The 14,187-nt window shown below is 43.9% G+C and overlaps 1 protein-coding gene across 1 annotated transcript in view; it reads right to left on the bottom strand.

The window, feature by feature from the left end:
* PARD3B (par-3 family cell polarity regulator beta) overlaps nucleotides 1-14,187 on the bottom strand; it is a 925,380-nt gene that overhangs the window by 48,262 nt on the left and 862,931 nt on the right. Inside the window, exon 22 of the mRNA XM_080668084.1 lies at nucleotides 3,830-3,909. Coding sequence (XP_080524210.1) covers nucleotides 3,830-3,909 — 80 coding nt within the window. The remainder of the gene's footprint in view (nucleotides 1-3,829; nucleotides 3,910-14,187) is intronic.

The raw sequence follows: 14,187 nt of genomic DNA, 5'->3' as shown, positions 1-14,187 counted from the left end.
CACACAGGTGAGAGTGATGGCTGGGGCTGTAATTATGGCCTGACTCCAAGTCCTGTTGTCATCGTCTCCGGTCGGGACCTGTGTGTTAATGAAGACACAGGGAATCTGCAGTGCAGGAAGCAGCAGTTGAGAAGCTAATGTTGACTCAGAAACATTATCTCAAGGTCATAAAGAAAAGGAAGTGAGGTCATCTCTAGAGATTGGGCTTGGGGGCCTTGGCCATCTCCACAGGAGTTAACGGGAGTAGAAAAGGGTTGGAGCGGCCACTGTGGGACAGTCAGGGGAGTCGACAGCACGGCTCAAAGGCCCTGGCCGGCAGCAGGGGCCCAGCTGGGGCTGGGGAATGTGGATTTTGTAGTGAAGTCCATGAACACAGTTTTATGAGTTTCTCCGGCAACCTTTCACCGCCCATGCGCATAGGACCGCAGAAGAGATGTGGTGCCTTTTGGCTCACTCCTTAGGGCTCAGCACTCGATGACAAGCCCAGAAGTGCAGTGTCACGTGCTGATGCGCTGGGCCACCTGCAGAGGAGGGATAATGGGGTCCCGTGGGGCCGGAGATGGGCCAGGTGGGAATGACGGAGGCTTGGGATGGGAGAGTAGAGTTCCCTGCCGAGGGACTGGCCACAAGGAAGCCTGTGCAATCAGAATGGGGCCAGGAGATCTGAGAGGGGCTGGGAGGCTGCCATGAAGAAGAAGCTGTTTGCAAAAATACATATATTAATGCCCGCCTGCTATTGCAGTCTGGGAAACAGCCCTTCCCTACTCACCCCGCTGAGTAATACTTTGTGTCAGGCAAGGATAAGGGAATGCTTTCTTCATTCTGTTTACTTCCATCAGAAACTGAGCGTGGACTGGATGGTAAAACACGGGCCCTGGTAAAAGCCCGTTTGCTAACGAGGCTGTGTTACAACCATGCTCTGCTTTCCAAAGCAACACCCGCAGGAGAAAAGAAATAAAGCCATTTTTCTTCCGAGGCAGAAGGCTTAACATTGCTTAACAATAACACTTAACATCGCTTAGCCCTTCGCCTCAGGCAACCTCATAACTACTATGCGAGGAATCGTCTTTTTCCTGGACTGGCTAGGGCTCTGGCTTAATTTTTGTGAAGTGCCATTTAGCCTGGCAGCGGCCGCACGGGCCTCCTTTAACACGTCAGAGCTCCATGGAAGCATAGTGGGGCGCCCCTTCACCTGGGCTCCCCACCCTCGCCATGTCCACTGGGAAGCATTGTCTCTGTGTCAGTGGCTCCACGTTTGACATATAAATCAACATTATGGAGTTTATCTTCAAAGCTCCCATGGAAACCATCCACAAACAACACAGCAGCCAAACTCAGCAGTAGCATATTAAGTCCCCTATAAGGTTGGCCACTGCCTTCCTACTGATAGAATCATTCCTACTTTTATTTAAAGATTTAACTCCATAAATATGTCAAAGCTTCCTGCTGCTGTGACAAAGAGGGGATCCGGTGCTACAAGGAGATGCTCTCCAAACTCTGCCAGAAGAAGGGAGAGCAGTGGGGCTGGTGGGACCCCATTACGTGGACAGTGACATCTCCAGGGCCCAGGAGACCAGGAAACTAGGGGAAATGTCGCGGGCACTCAGCAGAATCTCCACCTTCTCAGAAGCTGGCAGGGCAGCCACTGCCTCTGCATTCTGCTGTTTGTGGGTAAATAAGGAGCCCCCCTCCACCCCGGCCCCAAGGATTAGAGCATCTTCCTTTTACATATTGAGATAGAATCTTGAGTTTGAGCCCTCCTCCCATTTAGAAACCAGTGAGAGGGATCTCGTGCGTTTGTCTGAGCCGTATTCATTCTCCATCGTGGCAACCTGGTTGCCAGGTAGCTACAGAGGTCTGCTTGCACGGACAGCTAATCGCCCCACCCTGGAGTTTGTGTGCGAGTGGACCGTTGGCCCCATTTGTTTGCCGCCTATGATGCTTGCGTCCAGCCACAGTGATACTCTCGGGGCTGGCGGGACTTTCTCAATTCCTACGTGTGTGATGGCTCCAGAGCCACACACAGCATGAACGCATCGCCTTCGTCAGAAAACGCCCTCCGCAGTGTTCCATCCTGAAATAGACGTGTGTCGATTCAGCCATGATGGAGTACTTCAGGGCTTATTAGTGACAATAGACAGAAGTTGGAAATTCAGAGGACTTCATGTTCATCATGAGAAACGTAGGCATTGGTAGCACCGTCATGAAAAGAGATTTGCTGCTTCCTGCCCTAGGCTGGAGTGTCCTGAGGATGGACTCACTGAGTCTCCAGTCTGCATAGTCTCAGGGCTGATACCGAATAGATGAGCTACAGGTAGAGGGGAAATGAAAGCGTGACTGAAAATTTACAGAATTTTCAATGTTCTTTCGGTTTTTGATTTGTACCAAAACTCCACTGCCTCCGTCTGAGTTCAGGTTGGCCAGGAAGATGTTAAACTGCTTCCACTTTCCCCTTTTTTCTTCCCTCTCACAAGAACATACTACTTTCCATCTGCCTTCACCACAATTTCCATACACTTCAACACTGAAAGCCAGAAATTTTATATTTAAAACAACTTTTGGAGACGACTTCCATCGTTTTTAAATGAAAACAAGATACGTGGCCAGGGAAAAGTAGGGAGAGGAAGGAAACCAAGGATGGGAAAAACTGTGAGACAAAATATAAGGAAAGCAAAGCAGGGAGTAAAAAAATCTAGTGGTACAGGAGCTTCTAAGATCTTGTATTTGGGGTATCCTGCCTAATCCGTGTTAAAAATTGGTTCTCTGCATGACTTGAGATTTTATTACGTTTGACAATCAACATACTATGTATAAGAGCAGATGCCTCGTATAATTTTTAGGAGGTTATTTTTGTTATGAGTCGTTATGAATTTATACACGGACGTCTAACCAACGCGCAACAAAACGGCACCTCCAGTTCTGAGTTAGCGCTTTCACAGCTCGGCTCCGATGGTCAGTTCCACCTGGTCCTCCCGTCCTTTGCTACAGGAGACACTTTGTAGCATGTCAGTTTTCTGGCTGTCCCTGACCTTTCCTGGCGCCCCTCCCCGCCCCCCCCCCCCCCCCGCCCCCAGCTCACTCATTCTCACACGCTCGACTCACTGAACTCCCAGAGTGGCTGCACTATGATGCACCTTTGGAAAGGTTTCCTCTTTGTCATGTGCGCCGAGAGCAGACTAAAATTATTCCTCATCTCACAGATAAGAGCACCGACCTTCGCGAACTGTATCTCATTTTCAGGGTGTCCAGTTACAGCATCAGTGGATCGCGTTAGGGCAGAGTGGCTGGACGAACTTTTCCCACGCAGTTCTTGCTCCCATTCCCGCACTGTGCCCCTGCCTCTCACAGGTATTTGCTTATTGCCTAAAGGACACAGTCAGATTCTAACTCAAGCAAAGGGCGCCTTCCCAGGTTCACATTTCTCCCCTGCTTTTGAACACCCACATGGAGCTCCGAGGTGAAGGTCGGCCTGCCCTTCCTTGTGGGTACCTGCGAGCACAGGGGATTTACTATTTTATTGTCTCTAAGCTTGGTGTAGGATGTTCAATACCATTTTTATAGCAATGGCTTAGGATTTCCATTCCGCATCCAATATTCTTGCTGACATGTTCCATTGCAATGATATACTATTTTCTTCCCCTAAAAAGTAACCCACAAGTGTTTCAATTATTAGCACAGTTGTGAGGATGGCACTGCGGTTGCAGCAAATGGCAGCGAGGCAAAATTACAACATATTCCCTATCTCAGAGCCAGACTTCTAGCTCGTGCAGATTGAAATGCAGACTTTACTTGTGGGGGAGTGGGTCACAGAGACCCGCCGGGGAGGTACCTGGGTAAGGATGCGTACTGCCTCTCCATCCCTTCAAAGCGGAGGTTGTGCGCAGTCCCATCTGGACCCTTTCCAGACACCTGTGGAGAGAAGAGTAATTAGAGATGAAGATCCATTATACACCCCGGTTACTGACAATGCATCTCAAAATTATAATCAGTGCACAAATGCTGCCGCCGCCTGCCAAAATCCACCCTGGGAAAGCAGCAGGGGCTCAGTGTCACTGTGCGAACTGACGATCACGCCACAAGCACAGCATTTAACCACAAAGCCACTTCTTCCCAAAAGGGTCATTGTCGAGCTGACTCCTTCCTGTCACTGTGCCAGGGGTAACCTGTAGGCTGTAAGAACACTTTAAAAAGCAAAAAAGAAAACCAGGCTTTCATTTTTATAACAGCTTTAGATGTCCAAAAAAATTGAGTAGTACAGAGAGTTCCCATAGACCCAGTTTCCCTGTTACTAACGCGTCAGATTAAAATACAATTGATGAATCAGTATTGATACATTATCGTTAACTACAGCCCACAGCTTGTTCAGATTCTACCTAATGCCTTTTTCTGTTCCAGGATCCCATATTACATGTAGTCATCATGTCTCCTTCGGCTCTTATTGGCTGTGACAAGGACTGTATTTTCCAAAGCACCTTGTCAATGACACCCTTCTCTACCAGCAGGTGTTGGTGACAGCCAGCTGTGTACTCCACGGCTTCCATGAAGCCCTCTTCCCTCTCACTTAGTCCCCTCCCTTATGAGCAATCAAAGAGAGGCGATGGCCTGTTTTCTAGCTAGTGCTGGTCTTTATTGTTTTTCCTCCTTTCCCATGTATTCCTGTGTTCACCTCTCTTCAGCCTCTGAAACTCTGACGGGCAGTAACTGTCCCAGTAGTTTCTCAATAAAGTGTGTTGCTTCCATGAATCTAAAGACTTTCTATATAGTCCTTCTGTACCTACTATGCTAACTCAAAACAGGATGGACACTTACAGGGATTTCAAAGTACTTGTTGCCCTGGCCAGTGTGGCTCAGTTGATTGGCCGTCTTCCTGTGCACCTAAAGGCTGCCAGTTCGATTCCCGCCCTATCGGTTTCACTTTCACATTGATGTTTCTCTCTCTCTCTTTCTATCTAAAAATATTAATTAAAAAAAATCTAAAAGTACTTGTTAAGTGGCCAATTCCTCACTTGTTCATGTGGCTTTGTGGGCCAATCATGTGCTTGCCCTTGTGCTGGGTCGCCCTCACATAATGGTCATGAAAGGGGTAAATAAAGACCTAGACTGTTATTTTGGGGGGAAGGGAGAGTTTTCTATGAAACACAGGAAGTGGCAGTGTCCAGGTCAGTAGGAGAAATTTTTCTAGGTAGTACTGCACCTGGAAGTTATTTTCTTCCTATCCAATGTCCTAGCTCTCTATAAAACCAGCGTCCCAGTGGGGGCCATGTGTGTAGGGAGGGTTTGTTGGGGAGGTGTAGCAAAGCAAATGTAGACACTCATGTAGAGAAGGAAAGACATATTCCTGGTGTTGATTTATTACAGGAGGCCCTTCAGAGTGGATCCTACAAAACCACTACATAGTTCACCAACACCTGGAACAGGAGTGGCTGGACTTATCTGAGGGGACACCAGCCCAGCGAGCTCCCTAGGACTTACAAGAACTGCAGAGAGAGGGCTTAACTTGGACCTTTCTAACAAAGGCCAGAGGCAAGGATGGTGTGGGACAGACAGGAGATAAGTAAATGGCACAGAAAAAGCAGCAAAGGATAGAAGTGTTGTCGCCAGCCACTCCCAACTAAGGTTTCTTTTGTTTTCAACCTATTTTTTTTTAATGGAGGAAGAATTAGCATAAATACAAAAACTATGTTAGAGATGATTAATTGTGATTGTTGGAAAAGATTATGCTTATGTATCCCTAGTGTGGCTGTAGACATTTACAACTAATCTTTTTCTTGGGGCCACAAACTTCCCAGTTGATACTTTGAGCAAAGATATCTAGAACAGGCCGGCCTGATGATGACTGTCAGCATTCTGGTGTCTCCAGGAGGCGTCACCCCCTCCTCCCCCAAACACACACACACACACACACACCACTCCCCAGGCATCTGGTGAGCTACCAGCGTACTAGATCCTATAAAGCACAGGATGATCCATACCCTGAAGGAACTTTCAATCTTTTTGGGAAAACAAGCATCAGAAGTGAAATAATTAAAGGATGCTGTAGGCCCCTGTAAAATCCAGGCCCATTCAGAATGTTACTAAAAGTAGCACAGATGACACCTGAAGATGTTAGGAAAAAAATCATGAAAGTAGCAGAACGTGGGCTAGGCCAGTGGTCGGCAAATAACGGCTTGCGAGCCACATGTGGCTCTTTGGCCCCTTGAGTGTGGCTCTTCCACAAAATACCACGTGCGGGTGCGCATGTACAGTGCGATTGAAACTTCGTGGCCCATGCGCAGAAGTCGGTTTTCGGCTCTCAAAAGAAATTTCAATCGTTGTACTGTTGATATTTGGCTCTGTTGACTAATGAGTTTGCCGACCACTGGGCTAGGCTTCAAAAGATGGATGCCATTCTTTACTTCAAAAAATTATTGTTCTTCATCAATTGTGTATATGTTTAATGTGCTTCTCTATTAAAATCACAACATCTTTAAGGCAATCATTCAATTAGGAATTACTGAGCACCTACTGCATCCTAATGCCACGCGAGGCACTGTGTTCAAAGTGAGGAGCAGAGGCTGGCTCTCCTCGTTGCTTTCAATGCAGAGGAGACAGGCCTGCGAACGATTATGGTACAGTGAGATTACCGCTAGTGTGTCAGTTGGAGGAAGGAGGCAGCGGGGGTCTGAAGGACCAGACACCAGAGCCCACCTGGGAGAGTTGAAGACAGCTTCCTCTGGGTGCTGAAGCCTCCTCTAAGCCTTCAATATGAACGAGGAGGAGGTTTTTAGGAGAGAAGGGTGTAGTAGTAGCAGGAAAAAGCATTCTAAGTAGTAGGAACAAAAAGTGCAACAACAAGGAGGCTTAAAAAAAAAGCACTGTTTTTTTTCTGGGAATGTCAAGATTTTGGTTAAGGAAGAAACAGACACTACAAAGAAAAGGATGTTAGTCACAGGCAACATTGAGATCTGTGATCCATTTTGAGTTGCTTTTGTGGAAGGTATAGGTCTTTGTGTACATTAATTTTGTTTTTTATTTTTTTGCATGTGGATATCCAGTTGTTCCAGCACCATTTGTTGAAAAGACTATCCTTGCTCTATTGTGTGGCCTTGGCTCCCTTGTCAAAGATCAGTTGGTAATATTTATGTGGGTCTATTTCTGGATTCTCTACTCTGTTTCGTTGATTTCTTTGTCTATTCTTTCACCAACAGCACACAGTCTTGATTATTGCAGCTTAATAGAAGTCTTGTGTTGGGTAGTGTCAGTCCTCCAATATGGTTCTTCTCTATCAATAGTGTTGGCTATTCTGGGTCTTTTTCCTCTTCACATAAACTTTACAATTAGTTTGTCTAGAATAGATCCACAATATAACTTGCTGGGATTTTGACTGGGATTGCATTGAGTCTGTGGAACAAGTTAGGACTAACTGACACCTTGACAATAATAAGTCTTCTTATCCAAGAACATGGACTATTTCTCCATTTATTTAGTTCATCTTCTATTATTACAATGTAACATTTATTTGGCACTTATTGAGTGTCAAACACAAGACTAAGTTTATTCATTTATTTTTTGCATTAGCCCATTCAATGCTCTGAATAACTTAATGGTTGCCCCATTTAGCAGATGAGAAAACAGCAGTTGCCTAAGGTCATACAGTGAGTACATGGAATATCTGAGAGAAGGATCAGGTCTTTCTGTCCCCGGAGTCCAAACTCTGGAGATACAGACTTAGACTAGATTTTAAAGGAGCACATGCCATGACAAGGAACTTGATTTTACATTTAGGTGATAGTGAAACCTTTGAGAAGTGCAACACGATAACTAATAGGCCATAGCTATAGGTTAGAGAGGTTATTCTTACCATAATGTGGAGTTCTAGAGCAGTCTGAGCCAGAGATAATAAAGGCCTAAACTAGGGGATATTCAAAAGGATGGAGAAAAGGGAGTGACATAAGGATGCTAAGGAGGTAAGTTCGATCAAACTGACATAGGATTAATGGGAAGGATGTGTGTGGAATGATGCCCAACTAGGTGCGTTTGGTAACTGTCACCATGATAAACTAAAGGAAGAACAAATGTAGGGGCCTGAGTGTTCTTACCTTGCTATAGGTTTGGCCGGAAGATTTTTGAAGGCAATACTTAGATATATTGAACTTGAGTTGGGACTTCTGATGGAGATGTCTGATAGATTATTGAGCATAAAGTTTGCAACTTAGAAAGAAGTCTAGTCTAGAGATGTAAACTTGGAAACCATCTAGCCTATAAATGGTCCCTAGAAGAAAATACATGCAACGAAAATAGAAAATACCAATAATTCTCCTAGAAAAACTATCACTTAAGGGGCAGGCCAAAAAAAGTTGAACACAGGAGGGAGGTTGATAAAGTGTAGTTGGTCTGGATGAGGACTAGGAAAGAGTGTTATCATAGAAATCAAGAGAAAAGAATTCCATGCAGGAGGGAATGGTCCACAGTGAAAGGCAGTCGAGAGCTTCTTCAGCAAGACAAGGTCTCTGATGTATATGGCGTGTTGGCGTGCTGTACCAAACCCTCCATCCTTGAAGAGTGTAATCTGAATTGAGCACCTAGAAAGATAAAGACTACCTCTCCCAGAATCCCCTTGCCATCAGTGTACTGGGCATAATTTAAGTTAGACCATACCATTTGGGAAATAGAATTGAGGCAGCAGCTACACCACCCTGTTATTCCGGCAGGAGTGACTAAAGGAATGCTTGGCTGTCCTGTAGTCATTTTGGCAGATGTACCAAACGTTGCTAGTTTCTGGGGTGGAGCACTAGCTTTGGGGTTGGTGGCACCAAAGGTGGCTTCCTGATTGTGGCAAGTGGCTCCTGACGTATGCCTTGTTGTGTGGCTTCCTGTATGGAGCAGCAGCAGCTTCCTCTGTAGCCTGGTTATGTAAGGTAGCTTGGGAAATGATTCCTGAAAGCTTACCCGGGAATTTGTTCCTTCAGCCTTGCTAGTTCTCTGTAAGCCCATTAATATGGTGCAATAAATTTGTTTCTACTTAAACTAGCTAGAGTGGATTTTGTTCTCTGCAACTGATCAGTGACTAATAGTGTCTGCAACCGTGTATGCTGGAATCGGCAACAAGATGGTAACTGGTGCTTTATTGAGAGTGGTTTCGGTGGATTGATGGGGAGAGAAGGCCAGACTCTATGGTGCTGAAAATCTTTATCGTTTTTGAAAATAAGAAACCACCACTGGTTGTAGTGTCTTATGCTCTCATGCTCAGAAAATGAGATGAATACTTTAAAATAAATATTTGTTAGTGTCTCCTAAGTAGAGTCACATGCTAAGTCCTCTAAGACAGAGAGGAGAGAAAATCCTTCCTCCTGGGGACACACTGTTAGTTAATGGAAATGATGGGAATAAATTTGTAATCCATTATTTAAAAAACAGATTTAACTGCTTTTTTTCTCCCTAAATAATTATTATGGAAAACCACCCAAAAATGACCTCTGTTAACTTTTATAAATAGATACATATTTTTATTTTATTTTTTTATATATTTTATTGATTTTTTTACAGAGAGGAAGGGAGAGGGACAGAGAGTTAGAAACATCGATGAGAGAGAAACATCGATCAGCTGCCTCCTGCACATCCCCCACTGGGGACGTGCCCGCAACCAAGGTACATGCCCTTGACTGGAATCGAACCCGGGACCCCTCAGTCCGCAGGCTGACGCTCTATCCACTGAGCCAAACCGGTTTCGGCAATAGATACATATTTTAATGGTACATACAGTTTTCCCCCAACTATGTATAATTGGCATTTTCCTGTGCTATCTATACTAATAAATGGGTAATATGCTAATTAGACCAGATGTCTTATGACCATCCTCACATCCTTCCTGACAAAGCTGGGTCCAGGCAAAGCCACCTGCCATCGGTCCCAGGCACTAGCGCCTGCGGCTGGCTGAGGCCCGGGAGACGGAGAAGCTGCCCGCCCCATGGTCCTGGGCAAAGCCACCTGCCCATCGTCCTCTGCAGCTGCAGCTGACCCAGGTGAAGCCGGCCCGGGTCCTGGTGCCTGTGGCTGGCCAGAAGGAGGAAAGCCCAGGTCTTGGGTAATTGTGGCTGTCTGGAGGAGGGAATCCTGGGTCCCGGGTGTGGGGCCAAAGCAGAGGTCGTTAGGGGTGATCAAGCCAGCAAGGGAGCAGTTAGGGGCAATCAGGTTGGCAGGCAGAAGCGGTTAGGGGCAATCAGGCAGGCAGGCAAGTGAGCAGTTAGGAGCCAGTGGTCCCGGATTGTGAGAGGGATGTCCAACTGCCGGTTTAAGCCCGATGCCTGTGGGATCGGGCCTAAACCGGCAGTCAGACATCCCCCAAGGGTTCCCAGATTGGAAAGAGTGCAGGCCGGGCTGAGGGACACTCCTCCTGTGCATGAATTTCATGCACTGGGCCACTAGTTAGATATATTTCGCAAACATGAATTGTCATGGCTATCTAATATCCCATTGGCGGATAGATCATAATTGATCTAATCCCCTCTGGTAATTTGATCAATGTTAATACACCAATCAGAAATGGTGGCAATAAAGGTTATTGTGTTGGGTACAAAGATTCTTGCCAATAGCTGTGAATGGAGGGTAGAAAAGTACAGGAAGGATGCTGCCTCAGAGAAGTTAATTACAAGTTGTCGGTAGGTCCCTAGGAGGCCAGGCCACCACAGGAGGGAGTGAGGGAGAGAGAACAGGCACAGGCATTCACAGGCTCTTTTCCCATCTTGCTCTGTGTGCAACGAGGCTCAGAAATGTTCCTGCTCTAAGAACTCCTTATTAGGTCATTTCCCTCATCACACACACAAAAATAAGGTCAGTGGCTTTCATCCAATTAATTTTTTTTAAAGAAGCCCTTTATTTCATTTGGTATTGTGCAGTATTTTTTTTTAAACTAATGACCCACATATACGTCTGATAGAAACAATCTTGACTGAAGCCATAACAGAAACCTAGTCTTTTCCACAACACTGTCATATTAGAACTTAGGCTTGGATTGAACTTCAGAGAGCTTATTCAGAACAGCTTAAAAAGCTCATGCTGTGGTGTGTGCTTTGCACATGGCAGGCGACTCTCTTTGGCTGGATTAGGACAGCCTGGGACCGCCTATACGTGGGTTTGGTGTTTGGGAGGAATGTTGGGTTAAGATGCTTCTAGTCCATGGAGTTCTCCCAGTTCCATTCCCTCAATGCCTGCTGTTGTCTGGGGGCGTTCAGAGCCTTGTTAAAATAAAGCAGTTAGTCTTTTCTACAAAAGCAAGGAACTTGCTGCTTACAGCCAGGGTTTCTTAAATTAGTATGTATTTCTCGCCTGGCATTGCTAGAATCAGCAGTTTCACAGAGCAATGTGCTAAAGAGGCCACTTAACCCCCCTGAGTCCCCCAGTTTCAGATTAATGGCAGAGGGGAAGATTTAATACACTTTCATACATGTTATTCACAATTCACTAAAAATAAAAGAATAAATCACACAAAAATTTCTGCAAATGTCTGATGATAAAAAGTGGAAACAATTCAAAATTAACATGTTTTCCAGTTCCTATGGGTTAGGACACATTTTTGCCAGTGCTATAATTTATGTCCCATAAGTCAATTTTCTTGAGGAAATTTAAAAGCCGCTGTGAGGGGAAGGCTGTGCAGAGTTGCAATGCAGCTTATTCACCTCTATACAATGTCCTCATTACAAATGTCTTACTCAGACCCATTACAAAATATGAGTTTCATGCTGCCAGACACATCATAAGATTAAGATGCAAAGCATGAGAATTTAGATGCAGTTTGAGGAAATATGCCTTTCATTTCAAGTTGGTATCCTGACAGATACTTTTGAGCAGTTTCCAGAGGCTTTCTTTTAATTACTTTGCTCTTACGTGGCCACAGGTCTGGCTGGAAGATTTTTGAAGGAATCAACATGATGAAAACCTCTAAAAAGTTATGAACTTGGCTTTGAGCATCTTCTAATATTAAGACATTCTGCTAAAATGCTACATACTTGGAGGGTAACTAAATTCCATTTGGACAAAAAGAAATTAATGAAAATGGGTTATTTCTCCTTGGTAATGTGAAGTACATTATTCTTGAGATGTATTTGCAGATATGCCATCCAGACCAACAAAAGTACACATACTCATTCTAACCATTTTTTTCTGAAGTGTTTGTTTTCTCTAATTTAATTTCAGTAATTTTGTCAAATAACTGGGTATTCAGCTTATAGACTAGCTTAGGACATCTGATAGTTTAGAAAATACAGCAAATAAAAATATTTTAAAAATAATTCCTGGGTAAGCCTTTCCACCATTCTGTGCCTGCATTTCTTTCCCTGTTAAATGTTGGAGTTAAAATATTGGAGTTGAAATAAATCCTTGAAGTCCCTTCTGACTTATGCACATTTATAAAAATTACCTTGCATACAGTTTCCATACTATGTTAACCACTTACACCTCATTAATATAATAACTATATATATGTACACAACGATTATTTTAAACCTGAATGACGAAGGTAGCAAAGTAATCTGCAATATTATAAAATTATAAAGGAATTTTTTGGAGTTTAAGCATTAAATATTACTCTAGCACCAAGTAATAGCCATATGCACACTGAGTCCTTCACATCTTGATAACCTGAGCTATCTCTCTTCTGATTGTCTTTGGAGAAAATAAAATCAGACATCTCCTGCCCAGCTCTGTTTGTGTCTGGGCCTAAGATACAGTTACCATAGAAACTATGATTGTGGATACAATTTTACAAATTTGGCTTCATCTATCAGATAGATGCGCTGTGTGTGTGTGTGTGTGTGTGTGTGTGTGTGTGTGTGCGCGCGCGCGCGTGTGTATATGTGTCTTGCCGATAAGCTTGAAGAGCAAAAAGGCTCTCCATCTTTAATTAAAGAACCAGACACCATTCCTCATTTCCTTTCCTCAATCTGTATACCTACAAATAGAGATATTGCAACACTGGCTGACATATAAACTCTATTTAATAAAAGACAAAGGTCTGATGAAAAGATGAATAAAAGGCATTAGGAACAGCGTCCCCTCAGAAATCTTTTTGTTTTCTTGTCCTGTATTTTCCAGAAAAAGCGTAAACAGGAATTTTGTGGATTCTTGGTTAGCCACGTTAATCACTAGATACTAGTGTTCAGGACGTGTTGAATTCGGTATCTAGCTGTTTCTTGGATGTCATTTGTGAGTTATTTACTCCGCCGCTGTTTTATTGTATTGATTCTGTGACAATGTCCTTTACTTATCCTGAAAGAAACAAAGATGAGCCTTGAAATGTGTCCAAATCTTAAAATGATATAAACGTTTGTTGTATTATTTCTTATGAGTTCCTAATATCCCTTTTAACTAATAAGCCTCATAAAAAATACTCAATGACGAAAGCTCTCTAGGTTACTTAAAATATACCTGCACTTACAAAGATGAAACTGTAAACATCTATACAACCATAAGCTGTTCAGAGTGATTTCTTTTTGCAGTGTAGTCAGTAGGCAAGTTCTAGTTACTCCCATTTCCGGTTACTAGACTGCCTGGAACACTCTAAAATCAGTGTCGTGATTTCCAGTCCATGCTGCCATCTCCATCTCTGCCTCATCTTACCCGCGAGGAAAACAGAGTTCAGAGAAAGGTAAAGCAGCTTGCTAAACAGGCACACAGTGGCACAGCCAAGATCTGAAGTGGGGTCTGTCAGACCTCAAAACCCTGCATGTCTCCCTCTCAGTTCTGCCTCAGATGCTGCCAGTGATCATGAATGAGCCCATGGTGGCAATGAGATGGAAGATGTGGAATTATGACTGTATGCAAGCATTCGGAATGTGTTTATAGTCATCATGGCCATACCACTGAAATAAAGTTGCCTAGCAAGTTTAGTTCACATAGCCAGAGGCATTAATATATGTCTGTATGTTAATTTTTCTGGTATAGTGAAAGTATAATTTTTAATGCAGAGTTAGGTTTTATAAAAATAGCCTGTATTATGTACACTATCTTTATTTTTAGTATTTATGTATGGTGTCAGTCTATTAATTTGGTTTACACAAGACATCAGAGTTTAAGCTTCATTAGAGTTGGGACAATTGGAGCCATTGCATTCTCAAGGGCTGGCATATCACCTTGGTCATTAATATTTATTGAGTCAATGGAATAGAAGTCTCACATACCTACTTAGTGCTGGTTAACAGAAAGATTCAGGTT

This window comes from Plecotus auritus (genome assembly GCF_963455305.1).
Source record: "Plecotus auritus genome assembly, chromosome: 5".
NCBI lineage: Eukaryota > Metazoa > Chordata > Mammalia > Chiroptera > Vespertilionidae > Plecotus > Plecotus auritus.
Note: the sequence above shows the minus strand (reverse complement) of the source record. Positions and strands in the feature narration are given on the sequence as shown.